Source organism: Anolis carolinensis, unplaced genomic scaffold (assembly GCF_035594765.1).
Source record: "Anolis carolinensis isolate JA03-04 unplaced genomic scaffold, rAnoCar3.1.pri scaffold_10, whole genome shotgun sequence".
Taxonomy (NCBI): domain Eukaryota; kingdom Metazoa; phylum Chordata; class Lepidosauria; order Squamata; family Dactyloidae; genus Anolis; species Anolis carolinensis.
This window is the reverse complement of record NW_026943821.1, coordinates 224,735-251,371: the sequence shown is the minus strand read 5'-3', so window position 1 is coordinate 251,371 and position 26,637 is coordinate 224,735. Positions and strand designations below refer to the sequence as shown.

Sequence of the window (26,637 nt, the reverse complement as noted above, 5' to 3'; positions counted from 1 at the left end):
GGGAGTTGCAGTTTGCATTCCTTTGTGAGAGGAGGCAAAGGCCTGCTGTGTGGACGCACCCAGAGGGTCTCTCCTCTTTGGATTGCTCCGGTTTAGGAGATCCTCTCAGTCTTGGATGGAGGGGTGTGGTAAAGACACACGCACAGTCTTCAGCATCCTCTGCCAAATGCCATTGACTTGCCAAACTACAAATCCCAGGATTCCATAGCATGGAGCCATGGCAGTCAAAGTGGGGCCAACTGGCATTCATTCTCCAGCGTAGCTGAGGTGGGAGCCCAGCGGGACTGCCCTTTCGTGCAGACAAATGCCTGACGGGTCTTCCGTTTCCAGTGTTTTATTTTAGAAAAGGGCACGGCTTCAGATGTGCGGCCGGTCCAGCTTCCCCTTCCATCCCAGCATCCCTTTGGCGAGTTATCTGTCCAGCAACTTCCAGTGGCCCCATGTCATCCTCTCCCAAGTTGAATGTATCATTTGAATAGTAACAGACGGGGGGGGTTACAAATGATTATTTGGAGCGGACCTTGGGGTTTTCCTTTTGGGGAGCTCCAGTGGAACTTCCCAGGAAGACTGGGGGAGGGGGTACGCCTGAAAAAGGAACTTCCCCAAGCTCTGGGATCTGCCAAGCTCAGGGGGATTCTGACCGGAAGAGGGCTCCCCCTCCCTCCCTCCCTCCTTCCTCACCCTCCTCACCCTCGTTCCTTCTGCTTTTCTTTTTCCAGCTCTCAGAGTCTGCAGCAGAGTTGGGAGAAGAAGATGAAACCGGCGAGGAAGGCCGCCCCCTCCTCTTCAATAGGCACCAATAGCAATAGCAGCAATAGCAGCAGCGGTGGCCGTTCCCCGCCCTCAACGCGGGCCAAGGCCCAGAAGCGCAGGACGGTCGTGGAAGGCGAGGAGCCCCGGCCGGAGGAAGGGGTGGAGCCAGCGGAGGATCCGGACGCAGAGCGGGCCCTGGCCTTTGCGCAGATGGCGGGGGCCCAGGGTGACCCCTATGCTTTGCCCCTTGAGGCAGAGACAGACGTGGGGCAAGAGGCTGGCGGGGCAGAGGCCTCCTTGAACCGCAAGACGGCCACCTTCAAGGCCCGTGTTCCCTGCAGGAAGCAGCCCCCAGGAGGGGGAGGAGCAGGAGGAGGAGGAGGTGGAGAAGAGCCTGGCGAGGGGGTCCCGGGGGCGTCGTCGTTGGGGGCGTCATCAGGGACCCCGCTGCAGGAGGAAGCCCCCCGGCGCTGCCCCTCCTCCAGCACGGACACGGCCAGCGAGCACTCGGCTGATGAGACCGAGAGGGGCCCGGGGGACGCCTGGGGGCCCCGCTTCCCAGGGGGCTTTGATCTGCGGCAGTTGCGCTCCCAGCGGGTGCTAGCCCAGCGCGAGGGGCTCTTCCTCCCGGCCGTGGTCAAGCAGGTCCGGCGTGGGCAGGGCCTGGGGGTGCAGTTCCTGGGAGACCGGGCTACGGCCTTCTATGAGGGGGCCCCAGGCTCCGTGGAGGTGGTCCTGGACAATGCTCCTCCGCCAAGTGCACTGGCTGTGGGCACCGCGGTGTGCGCCTGTGTGGGCCCCGAGGAGGAGGCAATGGCCGCTGCCTACCGGGAGGGCACCGTGGTCGAGGTCAGCACCAAGCCAGCCTCCTACAAGGTGCATTTCACCCGACCCGTCGTCCTCCCGGGACCAGGAGGGGCCACGTCCATGCGGAAGGACTCGGCCTGGCTGCCCAGGTCTGCCTTGCGCCTCCTGCGGCCGCCCTGGAGTGGTGAGGGGGAGACCGAGCCCCCCGAAAGGCTTCCCCCATCTGTGCGGGAAGGGGAGGAGGGGGAGGAGGTGGTGCCGCTGCCGCCCCTGGCCCTCCCTTGCCCCGAGGCGAAGCACCCGGAGGACGCGGAGGTCTCCAAGATCAGTGCAGGCGTGAGGGCCACGGAGGAGAAGCTGGTGTCGGCGGTGCTGCCCCCGCAGGTGCTCTCCCCGCCCAAGTCGCCGCCCTTCCCGCGCCTGCTGTCCGAGGGACCCTCCCCGCTCCTGAGCCCTGAGGCCGGCAGCGGGAGCCGTAGTAGCAGCGTGGTCTCGGTGGACAAGTGCAGCACGCCGGGTTCCTCGCGGTCACGCACCCCACTGACGGCGGCGCAGCAGAAGTACAAGAAGGGGGACGTGGTCTGTACCCCGAATGGCATCCGCAAGAAGTTCAACGGGAAGCAGTGGCGGCGACTGTGCTCCCGCGAGGGCTGCATGAAGGAGTCCCAGCGGCGCGGCTACTGCTCCCGGCACCTCTCCATGCGCACCAAGGAGATGGAGAGCCTCTCAGAGGGCCGGGCCAGCGGGCTGCGGGAGGGCAGCGCCGAGTTCGACTGGGACGAGACCTCCCGGGACAGCGAGGCCTCCAGCGCCCGGGGGGACTCCCGCCCCCGCCTGGTGGCCCCTGCCGACCTCTCCCGCTTCGAGTTTGATGAGTGCGAGGCGGCCGTCATGCTGGTCTCGCTGGGCAGCTCCCGCTCGGGGACTCCCTCCTTCTCGCCGGTCTCCAACCAGTCGCCCTTCTCCCCGGCCCCCTCCCCGTCGCCCTCCCCGCTCTTCGGCTTCCGCCCAGCCAACTTCAGCCCCATCAACGCCTCCCCGGTCATCCAGAGGGCTGCCGCCGCCCGTAGCCGCCACGTCAGTGCCAGCACCCCGAAGGGCGCCGTCCTGAGCCCCGAGATGCTGCACCACGGCTCCTCCTCGGCCTCAGCCTCCGCCTCCCGCGAGCGGCACCACTCCGGCATCGCCGCCTTCTCCACCAACCTGACCTTCACGGTGCCCATGAGCCCCAGCAAGCGCAAGGCCGCCGAGGCCCACCACGGGAGCATGGGCGTCGGCATGGGCGCCATGGGCCCCGGCTCCTCGGCCGACTTCCACAAGAGCGACAGCCTGGACTCAGGGGTGGAGTCCGTCTCGCACACTCCCACCCCGTCCACGCCGGCCGGCTTCCGGGCCGTCTCTCCCGCCACGGGGCCTTTCTCCGCTGCCTCCCGCTCCCAGCAGGCCTCCCCGCTGCTGCTGGTTCCCCCGCCAGCCAGCCTGACCTGCGATCCGGGGCCCAGCGTGCGCAGGGTCCCTGCCGTCCAGAGGGACTCCCCTGTCATCGTGCGCAACCCGGACGTGCCGCTCCTGCTGCCGCCCTCCAAGTTCACAGAGAAGCCCTTGCGGGAGGGCACCCCCCGGGCAGGGAAGGCCGCCCCGAAGGAGCTGCTGGTCGGGAAGGGGCAGCTGCAGGCACCGGTGCCCATCAACGTGGGCCGGACGCTGCCCTCCGGCCAGCCCTCTGCCCCAGAGCAGGCTCAGCCGCCACCCTGCCCCTTCCAGCCGGTGGCCTTCCATCCCTCGCCAGCCGCCCTGCTCCCAGTCATCGTCCCTGGGGAGTACACCAGCCACCCGGCCCCCAAGAAGGAGATCATCATGGGCCGCCCCGGCACCGGTAAGTGGCCCCTTCTGCGCTTTCTCTGCATCGGGGTCTCGCCGTTTTCTCCATTTCCTTCTCTGTCCAAGGCACCGCCTAGTCAGAGCTCATGAAAAGCTTGTGATCATAGAATCAGAGAGTTGGACCATCTAGTCCAACCCCCTGCCATGCAGGAAAAGCACCCCTAACAGATGCTGGTCTGCAGCTCCCAGCACCCCTCTGGGGCTGATGGGACTTGTAGTACGGCGTGCCTGCTTCTTCTGTCAAGCAGGGGGCTTCCCAGTCGCTGCTCCATTCCCCAAGTCTCTCACTGCTTCTGGGCTTGTAACAGAATATCTCTCCTTAAAGTTCCCTGTGTTGCCCAGCTGTTGGACTCTAAGTCCCATCACACCTCAGCATTGGCAGTTTGGAGTGGTGTGATGGGAGTTGGAGTGGAGCCAGGCTGCTGTTGCTTTTTCTTAGCTGGGTGCCCAGCGCTGTTTACTTTGAGATAATGTGGTGATGCCTTGGCTCCTCTGGTTCTGGGCAACTGGCCCAAGTGAAGCGATAACTGGTTTAGGAGAGGCTGTGGTGTCTTCATGCCACGGCGGCTGGGCTGGGTGGCCTTTAGTTCAGGAAGAGCTCTCTTGCCAGACCACAACTCCCAGCAGTGCATCGCTCTGTTCTGGGAGCCATAGCTTCATGTGTTTTGAGGTTTGTGAAACAGAGGGCTGTCCTTCAGTTCTTTGGTGGCTGGGAGAGATATAGGACTCCATGGAAGACTTGCAAATGATGGTGATGATGATGATTATGTTTTTTTATACCCTGCTGTTCTCCCCACAAGGAGACTCGTGGGCTACTTGCCTGTGGCAAACGGTTCTAGTAAACCACTTGAATGTTGCACTGACTGGCAGAGATAAACGTGCTCGGAATTGGGCCGGTAACATTTGTGGCCTTGTTTGCAAAGGTGTAGTTCAGACACTTTGGGTGAATGCTGCTTCGTGGGTGCGTCCAGACACTGTGGCCTTTGAGGAGCTGAGCTTCCTTGTGTGAAAGAGGCTTGAAGGGCTCCTTGACTTGGTTTCCCTTCCTTGGTTCTGAGTCCCCTTCAGGGTGAGGAGGGCGGATATAAATGGAGTAAATAAATTCCTCCCAGGTCTGGTGGCGGTTGTCCCTGGGCCCCAGCTTCCTGGCTGATGGGCTTTAGAGTCCTTGCCTGCGTTGTGGCCAAACTGTGCGGTAAACAGAATGAGTCTGTTAGAGTTAGTGACTGGCTCTGTGTTTTTCCATAGAAAGGCTGGCCGGGGAAGGGCCCTCTATTGCTGGCCTGCTTGGAATGGCTTTGGCACACGAGTTTGGCTTGCACCCCTTGCTTTTCCACATATGCTTCTGCACTGTATTACCTTTCGGCGTGCATCGTCTCGCCTTTACGGGGCGCATACCCTTCAGCCCAAGGCGGCCTTGTGTCCAGCAATGGGGCCCTGGATTACGGGAGGAATGGGCTTGATCTTGGAGCAGGAATGTCCTTTGGTGCTTGGACCCTTGCCAGGGCTGGATCACAGAGGCCACAGCCCCGTTTCTGTGCCGTTCCCCACTGCATTGGAGGGAAGGGGGGCCTCCCTTCCCTGGGGCTCTTTCTCTCTGTAGCGGTAGCGGTGGCGGCGGCGGCGGCGGCAGCAGCATCTCCAGGGCGTTTTGCTGTGTCTCAGCAACCGGTAACCAAGGCTACCGCCTCCCTGCTCTGGGGTCTATTTTTATCCCTGGGGGGCACCAGATCGATTGGAGCGTGCATGTGCCTTCTCCCACGCGAGGGGCGCCTTCGCACGCTCAAGCAGGGCGCAACCAACTGCACTTTGGGGGCAGAGGCACTTGCTGTGCGGCCCCCTCCAACGTTGCCCCCTCCCTGCGCCACTCCTTTGCACGCACTCAAGTGGTGCAACTCAGGAGCACACGGATCCCCTCGTCCAAACGGGACTGCATACCCCAGCATCCGGCATCGGCCTTGGGAGAGTTCATTCTCTTGGGCTGGTTAGCATTCTCGTTCCTTGGCTCTTCCACGGCATGCCACACGCATGTGCCAGGCGGCCACCTGGGTCACATAGCGCACACACACATGCAGGAGCATCATCACCGGTTGCAGCCAGGGCAGGGCCAGGCCCATTGCCAAATCCCAGGCGGGAGGAGCAGGGTGTGCTTGTTGACATGCAGAAAAAGGGATCTATAATATATGCAAATACTGGATATGACTATATTCATAATATATGCAAATATATACCACGCACATGTGTTGTTGCCCTCTTGGCCCCTGGGCACAGAGGGCGGAGGGCTGGCTGTTTCCTCCCACAGGAACGGAGCCTTGTTTGCACTGGCTTACTCCGTCCTTCAGCTGAACACACGGTTTGGTGTTGCTGCTTCCTCCTCCTCCTCCTCTTCTTCCTCCATTTCTAGGGGGCCATCCCTCCCCCTCCCCAGCTCCACTTGCCCAGGTCTTGAGCTCAGGGCGCTGTGCAAGAGGAAAAAGGAAATACGTGCAAATGCAGTTAAGGTCCGCATAGTTTCAAGAGGTAGCCTTGAGAATCCAAGAACTAATTCCTCGCTCGGATGGGAAGGAAGGCCTTGCCCTGTGGGCAAGCGGATGGCACGGGTGGGGGCCCCCGAGCCGTGGGCCCAGTGCTGTTATGTGTGTATATGGGTAGGGGACTTCCCCTGTGTCCTTTTGTGCGTGCGTGGTTCTGCGGGGCGGGTGGTGAGTTATCTGCATGTGATCCGAGGAGGAGGCGCAGACACGTCACGGGTTGGTGGGGGGGGAGCTGTGTGAGTGTGCCCTGGTTGTGCCTTGTGCGTGTGGGAGCAGCGTGCCTTGTGTCCTTCCTCCCTTCCATCTCCTGCCCCCCCCCCAGCCCAACGCACCCCACTCTACACTTTGACAATAGCATCCCTGACCAGGCCTGGACAGGCGCCCAGAGTGGGTTGTGTGTGTGATGTGCCAGAGAGAGAGAAAGAGAGGATTTTGGCTCCCCCTTCTCTCTCTCTCTCTCTCTCTCTCTCTCTCTCTCTCTCTCTCTCCTCACTTCACCTCGGAGCCCATTGGCTGAGGCCTGGTAAGGGGGGGTCTGTCCCTCCCCTCCAGCTGCTAGAGAAGGGGAGGAGAAGGAGGCATTGAGTCAGGACTCAGGAGGAGGAGGAGGAGGAGGAGGAGGAGGAGGAAGAGGGTGACTCACTGGGAGCCCAGCAGAGGAGGAGGAGGAGGAGGCTCTTCTGGGAAGGGGGGGAGTCATGTGATGCATCACACACACACACACACACACACACACACACACACACACACAGAGAGAGTCATGAGTGGGCTGCCCCCCAATCTCTCTCTCCCTCTTCCATGCAGTTGCAGGAGAGATTATCCCAGGAATGCCACTCTGCCGCTGGGAGCAGGGCTTAATCCCCAAGGTCTGGGCCTCTGGCCAGGGGGAGGGAGGGAGGGAGGGAGGGGCGGGGCATCCCTGGGCGGGGGGGGGGGGGTGTCAGAGGCATCGGCTCAGTGCCTGACCCCCTTCCTATTATCATCCTTAGTATTATCATTATCATTATAAATCTTATTATCATTATCCTTATCATAGAATAATAGAGTTGGAAGAGACCACATGGGCCTCGTAGTCCAAAACCCTTGCCATGCATTATAATATATTTATTATTATAATTATTATGTATTATTATAATTTAAATTATTCTTATAATAATAACTTTATTTTTATACCCCGCCTCTATCTCCTCAAAGGGGACTCAGGGCGGCTTACATGGGGCCAAGCCCGAATAAAAAAAAATAGCAATATAAACACAACAATAGACAAAAGACATGCACAATTATAAAAAATTTAAACATTAGCCATTAAAAACAAGTGACAACTAATAAAAAGATGAATTAAAACGGAGAGGTTGTAAAAATAGACTGGGTAAGGTGCACCATATAAATATAGTAAACACGAGGTGACTGATAAAGTGCTGCAAATTCTTGGAAGTGCAAATTGGGATGGGAGTAGACCCTGTGTCTTATCAAGCTGACATAGGTAAAAAGTGCAAACCGGTACAGGAATGGTCACAGATACAGATTGCTATGGGGATGAGCAATCGTTAACTAAAGGCCTGAGTAAAGAGCCAGGTTTTCAAGCTCTTTCTGAATGCTACCAGGGTAATCATCATCATGATCATTATCATTCTTACATTTGGGCACAGTGGAAAGATGGCCGGAATGGAGAACCCCAAAGGGAGGAAGCAAGGCTCAAGAGGGGCATTATTTATTCACTTACCTTACTTCTACCTGCCTTTCTTTCTCTACCCTGAAGCCGGGACTCAAGGCGGCTTACGTATGGCAACCATTGAAGACTCAAGGCAGCTTACGTATGGCAACCATTAGATGCCTTAAAATACATACAAACAAAACTAAAATCAGTTAAAATTGAAAATCAATACATATTAAACATTTAAAAACATTACATTCAATATGAAATCATATGGTCCGAAAATCATAGCCCAAAGCCATTCCGTCGTCAATTACACATAATTCCAAGTCTATTATTGCACTATATGATTTACTGAAAGCCTGATCCCAAAGCCATGCAGGCAAAAGGTATCTGTACCTCCTGCTTCGTCTGTATATTCCACTCCCAGGCCTGGCAGGCTTCGGGAAAGAGGGATTCAACCTGGAAAAAGGCTACAATTGTTAGTGTTAGAGCATAGCACAAAGAAGGCACAAAAGCAGGCACCCCCCCCCCCCCCCGTGCTCCTGAGCACACCCAGATATTTGTGTGTGTGTGTCTGTGTACATATAAATCTATTACTTAGGGTCTTTCCCATCCCAAATCAATGAATTTGTAGCACTTTATCTGTTATCTTGAGTTTACGACTTACAACAAAGTGCACTTTAGTTAGTCTGTTACTCAGCTTCGCTGTTTTTAATTCTGTGTTTACTAAGTGTGTTTTTATTTTCATGGGTTCATGTTTACATTTTTATAATTTGGTGTATGTTTTTGTTTACTGATGTACTTGCTTATTGTCACTGTTTTTGTCTAATATTATCTATGAGCCGCCTCGGTGGAGATGGAGGTGGGGATATAAATAAAATTATTATTTTATTATGACACAGCAAACAAGATAGATATGCTGGATTTCGTATCACAAAATCACAAGTCGAACACTTCCCAAGTGTCTAGGACTGTGTGATGTATTTTCGGATGATGTGCGCAGATCCCAGTCGGGTTGCCTTTTGCAGTTGGCAGATCGTAATTTTGTCAATGTCTTTTGCTTCAAATGCCGGCTGAAATCTTTTGGCACGCCGCCCAATGTGCCCATCACCCCGGGACCACCTGCACTGGTTTCTGCCAGAGTCTTTGAAGTTCAATCTTGAGGTCCTGAGAGCGGCTGAGTTCTTCCTGTTGTTTTTCGTCAATGCGACCTGGGATAGCGACATCAATGATCCAAACCTTTTTCTTTTCCACAACTGTGATGTCTGGTGTGTTGTGTTCCAGAACTTTGTCAGTCTGGATTCGGAAGTCCCACGGTATTTTTGCGTGCTCATTCTCCAATACTTTTGCAGGTTTGTGATCCCACCAGTTCTTTGCTGCTGGAAGGTGGGACTTGAGGCATAAGTTCCAATGGATCATTTGGGCCACATGGTTGTGCCTCTGTTTGTAGTCTGTCTGTGCGATTTTCTTACAGCAGCTAAGGATATTATTATTATTATTATTATTATTATTATTATTATTATTATTATATTCCAATTGTACTGGAAACCAATGCAAGCCCATAAGTGTCTTGGGGACTGGGAGAGGCCTGGGTGAGCTTGGGACTTCCCTCCCGCCAGGTGTTTTGGACTCCAACTCCCAGAATTCCTCGCAGCCTCAGGCCCTTTCCTTTTCCCCCTCAGCCGCTTAAGCGGCTGAGGGGGAAAAGGAAGGGGCCTGAGGCTGCGAGGAATTCTGGGAGTTGGAGTCCAAAACACCCGGCGGGAGGGCCAAAGTTTGCCCAGGTGTCAAAGGGATGACTGCATGAGTTCTTGGTCGGGCTGAGGGGGAAAAGGGCCTGAGGCTGCGAGGAATTCTGGGAGTTGGAGTCCAAAACACCCGGCGGGAGGGCCAAAGTTTGCCCAGGTGTCAAAGGGATGACTGCATGAGTTCTTGGTCGGGCTGAGGGGGAAAAGGGCCTGAGGCTGCGAGGAATTCTGGGAATTGAAGTCCAAAACACCTGGCTTTTCCCTTCCTGGCTCTTCCTGCCTTCGACTTCCGCTCTTCTCCTCCTCGGGCGTGGCCCCTCCCTCCGCTCTCTCTCTCTCTCAAGGCGGGGGCAGCCTGGAGTAAACGCCGGCCAATGGCTGCCTCCGTTGTCACGTGACGCGCCCCTTCCTTCTCCTCCTTCCCCCCCCCCCGCCTCTTTTGCATATGACTGACATTCCAGGGGCGGCCAATAGGAGGCGGCGGGCCCGCGCACGCGGGAGGGGGGGGCCCTCATTTGCATGTGAATGACCGGCGTGGCGGCAGCCAATGGGGCGGCGGGGGCTTAATTGGGCATGCGTGACGGAGGGAGGGAGGGAGGGAGGGGGCCTGGCTTCGTTCGGCGGGCGGCAGCAGGAGCAGCGGGAGGAGGAGGAGGAAGAGGAGGCCGCGAGTGGCGCTCGGTGGCGGGAAGGGTCTCGGAGAGGCCCCGGGGAGGGGGAGGGGAGAGGGAGGGGCCACGTAGCCCCGCCCCCCGCTGAGAGAGAGAGAAAGAGGAGGAGGAGGAGGATGGCGGCGCCGCCTTAAGGCAGCAGAGGAGGAGGAGGAGGAAGAGGAGGCTGGGATGTTCTCCGCCCAGGGGGAGCCCCCCGCGCCGCCCCCCCGCGGCCTCGGCATGTTCGGTCAGTAAGGGGGCAAAGGGCGGGGGTCTCATTGTGGTTCAGGGGGTCTTGGGTGGAGCGCGCGGGGCGGGGCGGGGGGGCAGCCAGGCAGGGATCCGTGGCATCATCACTATCGTCATCATAATTCTCATTTCATTATTATCATCTTACTATTTCATTGTTATCGTCATCGTCATCCTCAGCAAGGGGGTCTCATTCGGGGCTCGGGGGTCTTGGGTGGGTGAGTGGGGGGCGGGCCGGCGGGGTCCGTGGCGTCATTACTACCACCATCACTATGTTATTATCATAATAATAATAATAATAATTTTGTTGTATGTCTTTCGGGCTGTGTGGCCATGTTCCAGAAGTATTCTCTCCTGACGTTTCGCCCACATCTATGGCAGGCATCCTCAGAGGCTGTGAGGTATATATAGTGAGGATGCCAGCCTCATTATACAGTAGAGTCTCACTTATCCAAGCTAAACGGGCCGGCAGAAGCTTGGATAAGTGAATATCTTGGATAATAAGGAGGGATTAAGGAAAAGCCTATTAAACATCAAATTAGGTTGTGATTTTACAAATTAAGCACCAAAACATCATGTTATACAACAAATTGGACAGAAAAGGTAGTTCAATATGCAGTAATGCTATGTAGTAATTACTGTATTTACTAATTTAGAACCAAAATATCACGATATATTGAAAACATTGACTACAAAAATGGCTTGGATTATCCAGAAGCTTGGATAAGCGAGGCTTGGATAAGTGAGACTCTACTGTAATTATAATTCTATTCTGAATGTTATTAGGTTCCTTTCACTGGGATATTTTAATCTAATGATTTCATCTTATATTGCTGCTATAGTCCCCCCACCTTTGAAGTTGACTGAATCGCATTGGTGGTTGTTTGATATTATTACTATTGATATTATTATTGTTGTTTAAATCTTTGTTTTAACTTGTTTTATTATCTTCTTGTGTTTTAAACTGTGTATATTGTTAATGTATTTGTGCTGTTACTTTTGTAACATTATGAGCCGCCCCGAGTCCCCACGGGGAGATGGTGGCGGGGTATAAATAAAGTTTTATTATTATTATTATTATTATTATTATTATTATTATTATGCCTGCCATAGATGTGGGCATAACGTCAGGAGAGAATACTTCTGGAACATGGCCACACAGCCCGAAAGACATACAACAACCCTGTGAGCCCGGCCATGAAAGCCTTCGACAACACAATAATAATTTTATTTTTATACTCCTCCCCAAAGGGGACTCAGGGCAGCTTACATGGGGCCAAGCCCAAATAAAAACAATAGCCATATAAAACACAACAGTAGACAAGAGACATGCACAGTTATAAAAATTTAAACATTACCCAATAAAAATAAATGACAAAAACTAATAAAAACATGGATTAAAAGGGAGAGGTTGTAAAAGTAGACTGTCATATACTATCAGTAGCAAGAGAGGGGTCTCCCTGGGGCTCAGGGGGTCTTGGATCCGTATTGTCTTGAGAATAGAATCACACAATCCTAGAGTTGGAAGGGAGAGACCCAATGGGCCAGCCAGTCCAACCCTATTCTGCCAAGAAGCTTATCCTTGTTATCATTGTTATATTCTTATCACAACCATTGTCTTATCATCATCATCATCAGTATTATCATCATCAGCAAGGGGGTCTCATTGGGGCTCAAGGGGTCTCTGCTGCCCCAGACAGGTATCATTGTCATCATTACTATCATCATCATTATCATCTTATTGTTATTATCATCATTACTATAGTCATCATTGTTCATATTCTTATTTTCATCATTGTTATGTTACTGTCATTATTATTGTCATTATCATTATTCTTTGTATCATCATTATTGTTATCATTGTTATTATCATCATTATCATTATTTGTATTGTTATTCTTATTTTTATCATTATTTTTATTATTGTTATTATTATTATTCCTAAAAAAAGGTAAAGGTTTCCCCTGACGTTAATTCCAGTCATGTATTGTCATCTTTATTCTAATTATCATCATTGTTACTATAATTCTGCTTATTGTTATCATTATTATTATCATCCTTATAGTCATCATGATTCTTACCATTAGTCTTAACATCATTTTCATTATTATAAGCATTATCATCCTTATTCTTATCATTCTTTTATTGTCATTTATTCTCATGCTTATTCTTTTCTTATTACTGTTATCTTTATTATCATTATTCTTATTGTCATTGTCATTCTTCTTCTTAACGTTATCATTATGATTATTATTATCGTTCTTGTTATTATCGGTACTTATTGTCATTATATTGCTTATTCTTATCATTGGTATTATATCATTATTTTCATTATCAGCATTATTTTGATTTCACTGTTATTGTCATTTATATTATTGTTATTCTTATCATTATTACAATCGTCATTATTATTATTAAAAAGGGTCTAAATGGGAATCTGCTTGGTAGAAAAGAGTAGAACTGGATGGCCCTTGAGGGATGTCTTCCAAGTCTGTGATGCTATTGTTATCAGTATTATCACTGTTATTATCATCATCATCATCATCCCCCCTTCTTCTCCCCCCTATGGACCCTTCTGTGGAGGCCCAGTGAGTCCCTGCTTCCATCCTCCTTTCCCTTCCTTCCTTCCTTCCTTCCTTCCTTCCTTCCTTCCTTCCTTCCTTCCCGGAACCATGTTTTCTGCTGCTGGTAATCTCTCTGAGGTCAGCCCAGTGTGCCCCCCCCCCCCCCCCCGCTTTCTAGATTAAAAACAACCACAACAACAAGAGCCAAGACTCTGGAGGCTCAGTGTCTTTTGGGGGGATGTCTCCATGGATTGCACCTCTGGGAAGGGAGGGAGGGGGCTAAGCACAGAGACCAGAGAGTGCGGGAGCCTCCCTTCTCTAGTTCCGGCAGCCCCCAAGAGAGGTTTTGTGTGTGTGTGTGTGTGTTTTAGCTTTGGATCCAGTTGGGAAAGGTGAACAGAACATCCTTGTGGTGTTTCATGTGCTGCCTGTGCCTCTGTTCAGAAGGCTTCACCACACTTTCTGTCCCTGTGAGAATTGGATTTTGGAAAAATTGGCTTGTTGTGGAAATAAGGATTGGAGACACACCTTCAGTGGAGACCCCCCCCCCCTAATAATAATGACTCTTCCAGGAGTGCATTTCCCTTCCTTCCTTCCTTCCGAGGGGAAGATTCCTCCCGGTTGGGGTGGTCTCCCCCCCCAAATATTCTTAACTAGGAGTCGTTTGCAAGTCAGACATTTGTAACCCGAGGACGGCGTGTAGCCCCTCCTTCTTCTTTGGGAATCTCAGTCCAGTCTGTATTGAAGGGGGATGGCATCCTCCCGTGATATTCAGTGTCCTTGCTGCTTGTTGTGTCGGCACCCCACTCGCTCTGCGTGCATCAATAACTGGGAGGGGGGGTCTTAATGTCCCTCCTGCCCCCCCCCCCCCGCCTTGCCTTGCCTTGCCTTGCCTTTCTCCGCTGGGAGGGATGTGGTCACTGCCGGAGGACAGGAAGCCACTGAGCCAGCGCTGCCGCTTCTCTCACTCTCCTCTTTCCCGGCAGAGGCCGACCGCCAAGATGCACTCAGGGCCGTGAATAATTGAGCGAACTTTGCCGGAGAAAGGCAAGGTGGGGGGGGGGGGGGTAGAAGAAGGAGTCGTCATCGCTCAGGGAATGCAAGGTGGGGGGGGGGGGTGCTCCAAGGAGAAATGGGCCCACACTTGTGCCTTTGCCGCCCTTCCTTTAAAGCAGGCATGGCCACATCAGCCCTACAGGTGTTTCCGACTTAAAGTCCAAAACACCTGGAGGGCCAACGTTTGCCCATGCTGCTTTAAAGGAAGTGCTAAGGGGACAGTTGAACAAGTTCAGCAGGGGAACTCTCCGCCTCAGAGTCCAGTGCAGGCATCTTCTCTGGACGCTAATAATAATAATATTTTATTTATTTACAATATTTATATTCTGCCCTTCTCACCCCGAAGGGGACTCAGGGCGGATTACAATGAACACATATATGGCAAACATTCAATGCCAACAGACAAACAACATACATTAGACAGACTCAGAGGCATTTTTAACATTTTTCCAGCTTCACAATTCACGATAAATAACTTTTATTTTATTAACCCCCTCTACTCACGGCTACAAAAAATTCAGAAACATCTGAATAGAATAAGGGCGAGCATGACTTCCCTGGATCTAGACACTATTCCCCTCTTGATGCAGGCCAGAATCCCATTGGCTTTTTTAGCTGCCGCATCACATTGTTGGCTCATGTTTAACTTGTTCCCCACGAGGACTCCAAGGTCTTTTTCGCACACACTGCTGTCTAGCCAGGCATCGTCCCCCATTCTGTATCTTTGATTTCCATTTTTTCTGCCGAAGTGAAGTATCTTGCATTTGTCCCTGTTGAACTTCATTTTGTTAGTTTCGGCCCATCTCTCTAGTCTGTCAAGATCGTTTTGAATTCTGCTCCTGTCTTCTGGAGTGTTGGCTGTCCCTTTCAGGAAAGATCCAGGGACAGGGCTTTCTCCTCATTGGCCAGGCGCTCCCCTGTGGTCAGTGCCTTCAGGCAGTGGCTGTTCTGTATGGGAGGCTGCGCCTGAAGCCTTGGGCAGGTCAAGGAGGAGGAGGAGGAGGAGGGCGCATGATGCAGTCCAGGCCTGTGGAGAGAGGGGGGTTCCCATTCTCTGGCCTTGTGCTGGGCTCTTGGGGGGGGGGAGCCTGGGCCCCTAGAGCAGGATATAGACATAATAATAATAATAATAATAATAATAATAATAATAATAATGCTACAGGACAGCCGGGGGGGGGGTGAGTGCCAGGCTCCTCTGGAGAGCCCTTGGGGCCCCTCTGCTGGCTTTGCTGTGCGTCTCTCTTGGGTGGGTGGGGGGCTCCGCTTGCTCAGACTTGGCAGGAGGTGGCCCTTTGCTGGGGTGGGCTCACCAGGGGCATTGTCTTAGAACAGCCCCAGGAGTGGGACAGGCCCGGCCTTGGAGACCCCAGGAAGGAGGAAGAGGAGGAAGCGCTGCTGGGCCTGATACGGGAAGCAGGAAGCGAGGGAGTGCTGGGCCCCTCTCCTTCCTGGAGGCAGAGGCCCAGCTGGGGGGGAGGGGGCAAGGCGAGGCCAGGGTCCTCCCGCAGTCCTCCCCCTTCCGCCTGGGAGGGATCCAGGTGCCTTCGGTCCGGTTCACCCAGCCTGTCCCTCCCCCTGCCCGCTTTGCCAGGGCCCCTTCCTCTCCCACTTCCCCTCCTCTTTCGGCAGCTGTAAACATTCCTCTGCCTGGCTTCCAGCTGGGAAAAGGGGGGGGGAGCCAAGGTTGCTTCCTGGCACCACAGATGAACCCCTCTGGCTCCTATTTGTGGGGGGGGGGGCATGGCTCTGGTCACTCAGGATGGAGGAGGATGCCCTTCCCAGGGGAGGGGGGGAGGGAGCGGCCAGGAAAGACAGAGGGATTTGTGTGTGTCTTCGTGAAGGGAAGGGGGTCCTTGCGCCTCCTCCTTTGACCCAGGGGCCTCTCAGGCTGTGTTTGGGTGATACCTCATGCTTTGTTGGGGGCATCTCATTTGTTTTAGAGGCATCTCAGGTTTTGTTTTAGGGGCCTCTCAGATTTTGTTCGGGTGATATCTCACCCTGTCTTTGGGGAATCTCTCACGCTTTGTTTTGGGGTCTCTCACGCTCTCCCCTCCCCCGCAGTGTGGACGAACGTGGAGCCGCGCTCCGTGGCGGTCTTCCCATGGCACTCGCTGGTGCCCTTCCTGGCCCCCAGCCAGCCGGACTCCTCCGTCCAGCCCAGTGAAGGCCAGCAGCCTGCCAGCCACCCCTCAGCCTGTGGCCAGAGCAAAGGTGAGGAGGGGGCCATGTGGGAGGGAGGGAGGGAGGGTGGGGGCTGGCCTGTCACCCGTGTGGCCCTCTCACACGGGTCCCTTGCTCCCCCCCCCCAGAGCCCCCTGAGTCGGCTGCGGTGGCCCATGAGCTCCCCAGTAGCGTCGTCGGCATCTGCTCTTCTTCGAGGCCTGAGTCCGTGGGCAGGCCGAGCACCCCCCGCCCCGAGAGCCCTGCTCCAGCCCCCCGGCCCCCCTCAGCCACAGCGGCCGGGTCCATCGGGGGCCCCCCTTTGCAGCAGCAGCAGGATGACGATGTCCCGGGCCCCCCGCGCCTGGACAGCGAGACTGAGAGCGACCATGATGACGCGTGAGTCCGGCCTCGGCCCACTTGGGCTTTTTCCCATAGAGAGATTGTGGCCAAGCGGGAATGGCTTCCCCCAGCGGGTTGTAACTGGGGACTAAGGGCCATCTTTTGGGGACGGGGGAGCCCTTGCCTCGTCCCAGGTGGTTTACGGACTCTTGGGTCTTTTTCTTCCTTTATGTTCTCCGCTTCTTCCTGTTTGTGATGTGGGTGTTCATGGAGAAATGCTTTGTTCTCTGCTGCTGCCGAGGGAGACAACTTGGCACAGGGATTAGAGTGTTGGACTGCCTTGGTTCTGGAGACCAGGGTGCAGATCCCCTTGGCCTGGAAGCCCCCTCGAAACAAACCCCGTGACAGTGAACAAGGCCCCTTCCCCACTGCTGGCGGCCTGGGCCTTAGGGTTGACATAAGTCAGGAGTGACCTGAAGGCACACAGCATGTATTGATCTTATGCTTGTCGAGTCCCAATGTCATCCTATCATTGAGTTTTGCCTGTTTTTCTTCAAACCGGCCATCGTGCATGTTTGCAGAATTTTGGTGGTCGACTCGCTTCCTTCCTGCTTTCTGCAGGTTCCTGTCGATTGTGTCTCCCGAGATCCCGCTTTCGCTCCCTCCGGGAAAGCGCCGGACGCAGTCGCTGAGCGCTCTGCCCAAAGACCGGGACTCCTCCTCCGAGAAGGACGGCCGCAGCCCCAACAAGGTGTGGGGCCCTTTCCTGCTGCTGCAGAGGGAGAGGTGGGGTGGGGGTTCTTCTGGGGGCCGCCCTTTGAACCCACCCTCCTTCCCTCCCAGCAGAGGGAGAAAGACCACATCCGGCGGCCGATGAACGCCTTCATGATCTTCAGCAAGAGGCACCGGGCCCTGGTCCACCAGCGGCACCCCAACCAGGACAACCGCACCGTCAGCAAGATCCTGGGGGAGTGGTGGTACGCGCTGGGCCCCAAGGAGAAGCAGAAGTACCACGACCTGGCCTTTCAGGTACGGTCCTCGGCCCAGGCCGCCAGCAGCAGGGAAGGGACCTCGTTCACTGGCCGGGCCGTGATGCATGTAGGGCGGGGAGGTGGTTTTGTGGGAAAGAGAGGTCAAGGGGGGGATTCCGGGGCCACCGCCCTCCATACATTCGCCCGTGCGGTCCGTACTGGGTCCCATGCAGTTGACACTTGAGGGCAGAAAAGGCGTCTCTCTGAGCAAATCTTTTCTGATGCGATCTCAGGCTTTCTTTTGGCGAAATCTCATGCTTTGTTTGGAGGGTCTCATTCTTTGTTTTGGGTGATATCTTGCACTTTGTTTCGGGGTCTTGTGCTTTGTTTTGGGTGATATCTCCTTCTTTGTTTGGAGGTCTCAGATGGGCAGAATAAAACCTGGTTGAGACCTCGGGCATTGGAGGACGACAGCAGGGCAGGAAGCTTGAGGGCAGGAGGGCTTCAGTCCACTTGTGGCTCTGCGTCCTCTGCCCAGAACACATTGGTTGAGCTGTGCAAGACTTACTTGGGATTGATGTTATGGCTCATTTGGGTGCCAGACCTGTCCTTCCGTGGCGTGGAGGGGCCTCATCCGCCACGCGTGTCTGCACTCCTCTCAAAGGCCTCCCTGCCCCCCCTCCCTCCCGTCCGTCCGTCCAGGTGAAGGAGGCCCACTTCAAAGCGCACCCGGACTGGAAGTGGTGCAACAAGGACCGGAAGAAGTCCACCTCCGACCTGAAGCCCCTGGGCCCCGGGGGCTGCGCCAAGGAGATGCGGGAGCGCAGCATGTCAGAGACGGGGGGCGCCGCTCTCCCCGGAGGTGAGCCCCTCCCTCCCCCTCCTTCCCCCCAACTCCCCCCCCCCCCCCGTCCAGCCCTTCTCACACTCCCTCCGCCCTCCCTTACTTCCAGGCCCCTCCGAGATGCAGGTGCTGCTGGGGCCGGAGGGGAAGGCCGGCCTGGCGGGGTCCGGGGCCGAGGGCCGTGGGGAGCGCATTCTGCCTGTGACGGGGACGGGGGCCCAGCGCCCACGCGCCTTCTCCCACAGCGGGGTCCACGGCATGGAGAGCGACTGGGAGAGCCAGGTACTGGGGCCATGTTTTGGGGGTGAAGAGTTGGGGGCCTTGTGGGCCTTTGGCATCTGCCCTGTTTGTTTCCTTGGGTGCCAGCTGGGGTGCCTAGCGCTGCAACACTGTTTGTTAGACACCGTAATTGATTTGGGTTTTTTTGAATGGACCCATTAGGAAATGCAGAATGATGGCGTGAACTACAACTCCCATCATCATGCATCAGTTTTTTCTCCCTACCCCAAGTGCTTTCTGTTGCTCATTTGGGGGCGGGAGGAGGAGGAGGTTTGTGCGTAAAATGTTTGGTCCAGATCTGTGATTAGTGGGCTCTCTGGATGTGGGAGCCATTTTGAAAAATACAAACATGTATCATCTGGCTTTTATTTATATAGATGTAGATAGGTAGGTACATAGATAGAGATGTTGTTAGATATATAGATGTAGGTAGGTGTTGCTAGCCGAGCCCATCCTTGAGGTGGGAAAAGCGAGCGTTTCTGGACTGCAGCCCCTCCTGCCCTTTAGTGGCTGTGCTGTGGGAGGATTCTGGGCGCTGGAGTCCAGTGGGAGGGAGGGAGGGAGGGGCCTGCTGTGGGCGCCCTCCCCCCACGGCCCTCCTCCGGGGTGGGTCTCTGAGGGCTCCCTGTGCTCCCTCCCCAGATGTGCCCGGGGCCCCCGCTCTTCTCCGGCGGGAAGGGCCCGTTTGTGGGGCTGGTGCCTTCGGGGTCGCCCTTCGCGGCGCCAGGAGAGGGGCCCCGGCACCCGCTGCTGCCTCCGCCGCCACACGCCTCGCGCGCCTCCCGCTCCCAGCGCACCACCAGCGAGGACATGACCAGCGACGAGGAGCGGATGGTCATCTGCGAGGAGGAGGGCGACGACGACGTCATCGGTGAGGATGCCCTTTGCCCTCTGCCCTCCCGTGACAATGAGGGAAGGCCAGGCAAGCGCTTGCTCCTCGCGCCTCGGGAGGCAGAGCCCGTGGGGTGCGCAGGCGCCTCCATCCCCTTTCCCTCCGGGAAGCAAAACGAGCCCTGCCAGACAAGAGGGAGGGAGGTTCATGCAAAGGGCCTGCGCCATTTATTTAGAGGGCGAGACTGAGCGGCTGACGGCTTCCCTGCCGCGGCCCTGATGCAGCCGGGCCTTCGTCAGGGGTCTCTATTTATTCTGATGTTTCCTTCACCTGCATTGTGCGGTCTCTTCATGGCCAATCATTGGGATTTTGCTGCCATTACAGCTGCCATTTCAGCCCCCCTCCCCCCCCGCCCAAATCCCTGCTGTATTGTGCTGGCATCTGCGGCCAGTGTATTTGAAGGTCTGCCGTAATCCTGTCCCTGGATAACAACCTGCTCCTCCTCTGCCCGCCCCTCCCTCCGCCTGTCTCTCCTGGGAGTTTTGGGAGGGGGCGGAGCCTGTGTGTGTGCGTGTGTATTTGTGTGCCTGCGTGTGAAGGCCTGACTCACTTTGCCCCTTTCAGCTGAAGACGGGTTCAACCCTCCGGACGTGGACCTGAAGTGCAAGGAGCGGGTGACGGACAGCGAGGACAGCGAGGGCTCCGTGGGGGAGGGGCCCGAAGGGAAGGTCAGCGGGGATTACAGAGGCCGTGGGGGAGGGGGGACTCCTGGGGGTTCAGGGCTAATAGGCCACAAAGCCCCCCCCCCCCCAGTAAATGGCAGTGTGCCCTTGCTTGCAGGACTTTTCCCGGAAGCACTTCTCACCGGTCATCCGCTCGGCCGCCCCGTCTCCCGCCTCCGGCCACCCGCCCCCTCACGCCCTGGACTTGGACCCCCCTCCTCCGCCCACATCTGGCCACGACCCACAGCAGCAGCAGCCCCTTCCTCCCAAGCCCTATGGCTCCTTCCAGGTGGCGCCCGGCCCCTCCCCCTCGAAGGCCCAGGACCCGCGGGGGGCATCCCGACCCATCGGCAGCGCACCTGCAGCCAAGCGCCTGGAGCCCCGTTTCGACCCCTCTTTGGCCGCGACTTCGTACAGGCGGAAGCGGGCAGACAGCGCAGGGCCGGAGTGCGGGGCTGCGACCCCCCTGCACTCGGTCATCTCGTCGCCCGGCGGGGGCCTGGTGCAGGCGGTGGTGCTGCCGGACGCGACCCGCTTGCCCTCGGGGACGGTGCTGGTGACGGCCCCCTCCGCAGCGCCCCTGGGCACGGGCGTCATCGGCTACAGCGGGACCCCGCACGGCCTGACCCGGGCGGCCTCTACCATGGTCACCAACGTGGTCCGGCCAGTCAGCAGCACCCCGGTGCCTATCGCCAGCAAGTCCTTCCTGCGGGGGTCTGGGGAGGGGCCGCCCCGACTCAGCCCCCACCCACTGACCGAGGGCAACACGAAGCAACCCGAGGGTGGGGGCCTCTCTGTGGGGCGCGTGGGGGTGTTCTATGCGGAGAAGAAGGGCCCCCTGCCGCCTGTCTCCAGCGGAAGCGTCCAGCCCCCCTCCTCCTCCTCCTCGTCCTCGTCCTCTGCCGCTGCTTCCCACCTGCTGACCAGTTCGCTGCTGGGGCCGGGCCTGGCCGCCGTGGGGAGTAAGGGCCCCTCTGCCGGACCGGGGGGGCTGGTGACCAACCTGCTAGTGGGAGCGCAAGGGGGTGCCGGGGGGGCAGGGGTCCCGGTGGCGGTGCTCCCCCCGGGGGCTGCCCTGGCCCCGCCCCCGCCCGCCGTGCAGTTCATTGCCCAGAGCTCCCCCGGCCCCAACGGGCCGCTGCCGCTGGGCCTCCTGCACCCGCAGGGCCTGCTCTCCGGGGCCGGGGCCAAGGCCGGGGGCATCGCGCAGGTCCAGTACATCCTTCCCTCGCTGCCACAGCCGCTGCAGGTCTCCTCCGGGGGGAAGGGGCCGGCTCTAGGCGCAGGGGCCACGGTGGGAGCAGCCCCCAGCATCCACTTCGCCCTCCCTCCGGCCAATGGGAAGGTGCTGGCCGCCCCCCAGGCCCCCTTCCCCATCATCCAGCCGGGGCCCGGGAGCAGCGGCGCCGGCGGGAGCGTCACCATCATGGCCTCTGCCCCCAAAGGTGAGGGAGAGAGGGAAGTGGCGCCTGTCTTGTCTGCCTGCCTGCACCTTGGGGGGTCCACTGGTTGGTTTGGATCTGCTTCATGGCTGTTCCTCCTTCCTTCCTTCTCTCCTTCCCTCCCTCCATGCAGCACAATCCGTGTCTCCGGTCCAGGCCCCTTCGCCAGGCGGCACAGCCCATCACCCCCCCTTGGCGCCTGGGACGGCGGTGCCCCCTGCGGGGCTGCAGGTCCAGGGCAAGGTCCTGGTGCCCATGGCCGCCCCCCAGGTAGCCGTCCGGACCACCGCGGCTGCCCAGCTGCCCCTGGTCTCCCCTCCATTCACGGTCCCGGTGCAGAACGGGAGCCAGGCCGCCAGCAAGGTCAGTCCCTGTCCTCAAGTGGGTCTGGGTTGAGGTGGGGAGGGGCTGCAGGGAGCGCCAGCCCCGCCCCCAAATCTCTCAGCCCCTTCCTCCTCCCTCCTTGAGTCCAGGGCCTGCTGTGCCGCCTCGGCCCAGACTCGATCCCTGGGCGGGGAGGGGGGGGGAGCTCCGCTGGCTTCCTGGGAGCCAGTGGGTGGGGCCTCCCCTGAGGGTGCTGCTTCCCTTCCAGATCATCCAGCTCACTCCGGTCCACCCGGTGGTCCACCCGCAGCCGCCTCCGCAGAGCCCGGCCGCCCTGGTGCCTCCCTTGAGCCCGGCTGCCCTGCAGGGGGCCACCGTCGCCGTGGGAACCCAGGCCCAGAAGGTGCTGCTACCCTCCTCCTCCACCAGGTGCGGACAGGGCTCTGACGGGGGGGGGGGGCGCCATGTGACCCCCTTGGCCGCTATGTGACCCCTCCCCCCTCCTCTACCCAGGATCACCTACGTCCAGTCGGCCCCCCAGGCGCAGCCCAGCACCCTTTCGGCCGCGGCCACCTACGTCCAGTCCCCCATTGGCCCCACACAGATGGCCCTGGGCTTCACCACCATCGGGCCAAACGGGCAGGCCATCGTCCAGCCCCTGCTCCCAGGTAAGGCCCCACCCAGAGCAATGGAGGGAGGGCGGGAAGCATGGCCGGCCTCGGGGTGCCTCTCGGGGGCCGAGCCCCCCATCTCTCTTTCCTCCTTTCAATAATAATAATAATACTTTACCTGCACTGTCAAAACACACAAACATTAACACATGTATTAAAAGGTAGTTTAAAATCTAGTTGTATGAAATGTTCAATTCTCCGCGTCCACAGGCCAAGGCTCGCTCCTGGCCCCGGGGCAAGTGGGGGTCTCCCCGCTGCAGAGCCCCCAGCTGCCCTCCTCCTGCGCCGGACAGGGCCACGTCATCACCGCCATCTACTCCAGCCCCGCCGGCACCAACCCAGCCGCCCCGCCGGCCGCACACAGCATGGTCTACACCGTGGCCGCAGCCCCCTCCGCCACCCCCGCCTCTCCCGCCGCCATCCTGCCCAAGTCGGGGGGCAGCACACAGCCCCCCGGGGGGTCCGGCCAGGGAGTGGGGGTCTCCACAGGTACGGCATGGAGCAGAGAGGGGGGAGGGGCAAGGTCAAAGGAGGAAGGCATGGGGGGGGGACACAGGGCCAAGCAAGCGGTATCGGTGGCCACTGAGCCCCCAGTCCCTCATGCAGCTGAGATGGCTGGAGATGGAGAGAGAACGTGGAGCAGAGCAGAGGCAGAGCTGTTTCCAAGCCGTGCTTCTCATCCATGAGCAGGGCTGGAATGGCGTCTGAAGGCCTCGTGTGCGCCTGTCCTTCCCCGGCACCTGTTGGGTCCTGTGGTCCTAGTTTACAGCTCTGCCAACCCTTTGAGGGAAGCCATTTGTGAAGCAGTCAGTTGGGTTGCTGGACTAATTTCAAAACTGCACAGCGGCCCAACTCGGTTCTCGGTTCTCCTTGCAGCCCCTCCGCCGGCCCTTCCATCCGCGCCTGCCGCCCGGCCCCCACAGCGCCCGCCCCTCAAGGCCCCGCAGCGGGTGAAGGCCGCCATCGCCAGCATCCCGGTGGGCTCCTATGAGGCGGCCCCCTCCCCCGGTGCCCCCCGGACCGCCCTGGGGCCAACGCAGACGGCGCAGCAGCATCACCCGCAGCAGCAGCAGCAGGAGCCCAGTGGGGCACGGTTCCAGCGAGAGGCGGAGGGCGCAGAGCGAGTCCCCCAGGAGCCCCCCTCCCCCGCTGGGCAGGGCCCCGAGGCCAAGAGGGCGGAGCCCTGGGAGACCCCCTTCCCTCCTTCGCCACAGCAGACGCAGGCTGCCACCGAGGCCCTCGCCACAGACGCCTGGGGCCACCGGGAGATGGCTGCGGGGCCCGGAGAAGAGAGGGCGTCCCGGGAAGCCCCCCCTGCCCCTCCTGCGGGCGGCAAAGGTGCCGAGACGGTGGGTTCATTATGGCGGAGGAACCGCCCCCCACTCCCCAAGATTGCCATTCACCTTCAGGGGCAAAGGGAACAGTCATTTCGGGGAATGGGCGGGGGGAGTAATGGCATTCCTTCAGTTCTAAGATGCCATTGATGGGGAGGCCCACCCTCACTTCAGCTGAGATTCTCCTGGGAGTCTAGGTGCAGCCCTTTCTGCATCTGTTCACATAGGAAGTGTGTGTCTCTTAGAACTGAAGTCTACGAGACATTCCCTGAGAGATGGCTGTCCTGTCTGTGTCTCCTTGCCCGTGGGGCTGCTGTGGCTTTTACAAGGAAAGGGGGTCTGAACCCGGGGGTGGTGGGGAGAGCTATGGGTGGGGGGGGGGGCTGTGCCTCGCTCCTTTGCGCTTCTATTCTGAGGGCGGCTGAGGCCTATGCTCACTGGCATCTCCCCCTCCTTCTCTCAGCCCCAGCGGTTGCCATCTTCGCCCGACTGGGGGGGCGCTGCCCCCGATGTCCGCCCGGAGCCCCCCGCAGCAGCGCCCCCTGCAGCCCCTCCGCCCGGAGCCCTCAGCCCCGCCCCTTCGAACTTTGGGGAGGGCCCCAGGGGGGCGGCACCTTCAGCCCCACCCCCAGCAACGACTTCTGCAGCCGCATCGGAGGGGGCCGAGCAGAAGGAAGGGCTGGTGGTCAAGAAGGTGAAGGTCCGGCCCCCTCCGCTGAAGAAGACCTTTGACTCTGTGGACAAGTGAGTGACCCTAAGTGTGGGGGTGGGGGGCTGGAGGGAGGGAGGGGCTCTGGAAGGGCGTGAGAACCAGTGCCTCTGTGACCCCCCTCGCCCCCCTCTGTCCCCCAGCAGGGTCCTCTCAGAGGTGGACTTTGAGGAGCGCTTTGCGGAGCTGCCCGAGTTCAGGCCGGAAGAGGTGCTGCCCTCCCCGACCCTGCAGTCCCTGGCCACCTCCCCCCGCGCCATCCTGGGCAGCTACCGCAAGAAGCGCAAGAACTCCACAGGTGAGCAGCGGGGGGGGGGGGGGGACATCCAGCTTGCGATGGGGGTCCGGAGGGGGCGAGGTGGAGGAGCCCCAACAGGCGCCCTTGGCGCTCCTGGCGGAGGAGGCCCTGACCTTCCATGTGGGGCCGGGGCCTGACCTTTGCCCCTTCGGCCTCTTTCCAGACCTGGACTCCTCCACCGAGGACCCCATCTCCCCCAAGAGGAAGATGCGGCGCCGCTCCAGCTGCAGCTCGGAGCCCAACACGCCAAAGAGCGCCAAGTGCGAGGGAGACATCTTCACCTTCGACAAACCAGGTAAAGGGCGGGGCAACTCATGCCACCTGGTGAGCGCGTCCTATCTGCACCATTGGGGGGGGGGGGTGCCGTTGCCAGACAGAACCGAGAGGCCGACAGACAGCAACACCTTTGGGCTCTTCAAGCCCTTCCTGCTGGACGGAGTGGAGGGGGCCGTGGGCGAGCAGGGGCTGTGCCTGCAGCACCCACCCGTGTGTCTCTTGCCTCCCGTTGCAGGGACAGACGGGGAGGACGTCCTCGGGGAGCTGGAGTACGAGAAGGTGCCCTACTCCTCCCTGCGGCGCACGCTGGACCAGCGGAGGGCCCTGGTCATGCAGCTCTTCCAGGACCACGGCTTCTTCCCCTCAGGTAGGGAAATGGAAGGGAGGGAGGGACATGGGGGGGGCACCGCTGGACGCCTGGGCAAGGGGTCAGTTCCCGCTGGCTTTGCCGTCCCAGGAAAGGGCTGTGTGGGGCAGAGGGGAGGAATGTGCCTCTCCTCCCTCCACCTCCCAGCACCCCAGGGCCCTCCGTCCGTCCCCCCGCCCGCTCTCTCTCACGGCCCCTCCCCCCTCCCTCCTGCAGCCCAGGCTACGGCCGCCTTCCAGGCCCGCTACTCCGACATCTTCCCCACCAAGGTCTGCCTGCAGCTCAAGATTCGGGAGGTGCGGCAGAAGATCATGCAGGCGGCCACCCCCACCGAGACGGCGCCCCCCACCACCCCGGAGCCCATCGGGGCCCCCGAGGGACCGCCCCTGGACCTCCCCTCCCAGGACCCAGAGACCGCAGCAGTGGAGAACATGGCCGTGGCAGCGGCGCTGGTGGCGGCAGCATCGGGGGGCCCTCCCGTGGCCCCCGGCTCCAGTTGGGAAGGGGCTCCACAGGCCTCCCCAGGGCCCAGCAGCAGTGGCAGATGAGCGAGAGGGGCTGCACAGAAACTGAGGGAGGGGAGGCCTGCCCAGAGGGTGAAGGCCCTGGAGTTTTGCCCCTGTCTCCACCCCCCTCCCCATACCCCTCCCATTGACTGCCCCCCCCCCCGGACATCCAAGGACCCCAAAAGGCAGCGGTGGCAGCTCAACCGGGACCCAGACACCCCATGACATGCAGCGTGGGGGGCTGCAATGAAAGACCCACCAAAGGACCACTTCTCCTTTTCGGGTCCCCCTCCTTTTAATAACGTTAAGTATTTTGGGGTCCCGCATTCGCATCTGCTTCTGTATCAAGACGTGGGGCGGGAAGGGGCCTTGTGGGAGCCGCTCATCTCTGGAGGAGGAGGAGGAGGCCCTTCCGCAGGGGGCCCTGTTGCCCTGGCTGGTGGGGCCCCTCTGGGCACAGAGGCCTCGGGAGAGAGAGAGAGAGACTCGGGGCTCGGCTGGCGGACTCTTGAGGCGGAGTGAGTGGGTGAGAGAGAGTGCCCTGGTGGCCAGAGCCACATGTTGACCATGTGTAGCCCCTTCCTCCTCCTCCTCCTCCTCAGCAGCAGCAGCATCGGGGTGGCCCCACCTCACCTGCTATTAAAGCTCTTTAACAACC

At 58.4% G+C, this 26,637-nt stretch overlaps 1 protein-coding gene across 4 annotated transcripts; it reads left to right on the top strand.

The window, feature by feature from the left end:
- The first annotated feature begins 688 nt into the window (after positions 1-688).
- cic (capicua transcriptional repressor) lies at positions 689-26,637 on the top strand. 4 transcript variants are annotated; one of them, XM_062962670.1, is made up of 20 exons: positions 689-3,436; positions 15,964-16,113; positions 16,212-16,461; positions 17,026-17,155; positions 17,251-17,433; positions 18,078-18,237; positions 18,329-18,501; positions 19,141-19,369; positions 19,955-20,058; positions 20,171-21,497; positions 21,628-21,857; positions 22,087-22,247; positions 22,332-22,486; positions 22,700-22,978; positions 23,366-23,838; positions 24,287-24,567; positions 24,679-24,830; positions 24,994-25,125; positions 25,342-25,473; positions 25,690-26,637. In XM_062962670.1, exons 1-20 carry the CDS (start codon positions 754-756, stop codon positions 26,019-26,021), a joined length of 7,716 nt encoding a protein of 2,571 aa, XP_062818740.1. In that variant the 5' UTR covers positions 689-753; the 3' UTR covers positions 26,022-26,637. The 4 variants fall into 4 exon arrangements, with proteins under 4 accessions (XP_062818740.1, XP_062818738.1, XP_062818739.1 ...); XM_062962668.1 differs by having other exon boundaries at positions 24,676-24,830; XM_062962669.1 differs by having other exon boundaries at positions 17,248-17,433.

Coding starts and splice junctions, on each gene's coding strand:
- cic (XM_062962667.1), top strand. CDS start 754: ATGAAACCGGCGAGGAAGGCCGCCCCCTCCTCTTCAATAGGCACCAAT. Junction 18,238..18,328: donor GGGCGCCGCTCTCCCCGGAG/GTGAGCCCCTCC, acceptor CCTTACTTCCAG/GCCCCTCCGAGATGCAGGTG. Junction 24,568..24,675: donor ACCTTTGACTCTGTGGACAA/GTGAGTGACCCT, acceptor TCTGTCCCCCAG/CAGGGTCCTCTCAGAGGTGG.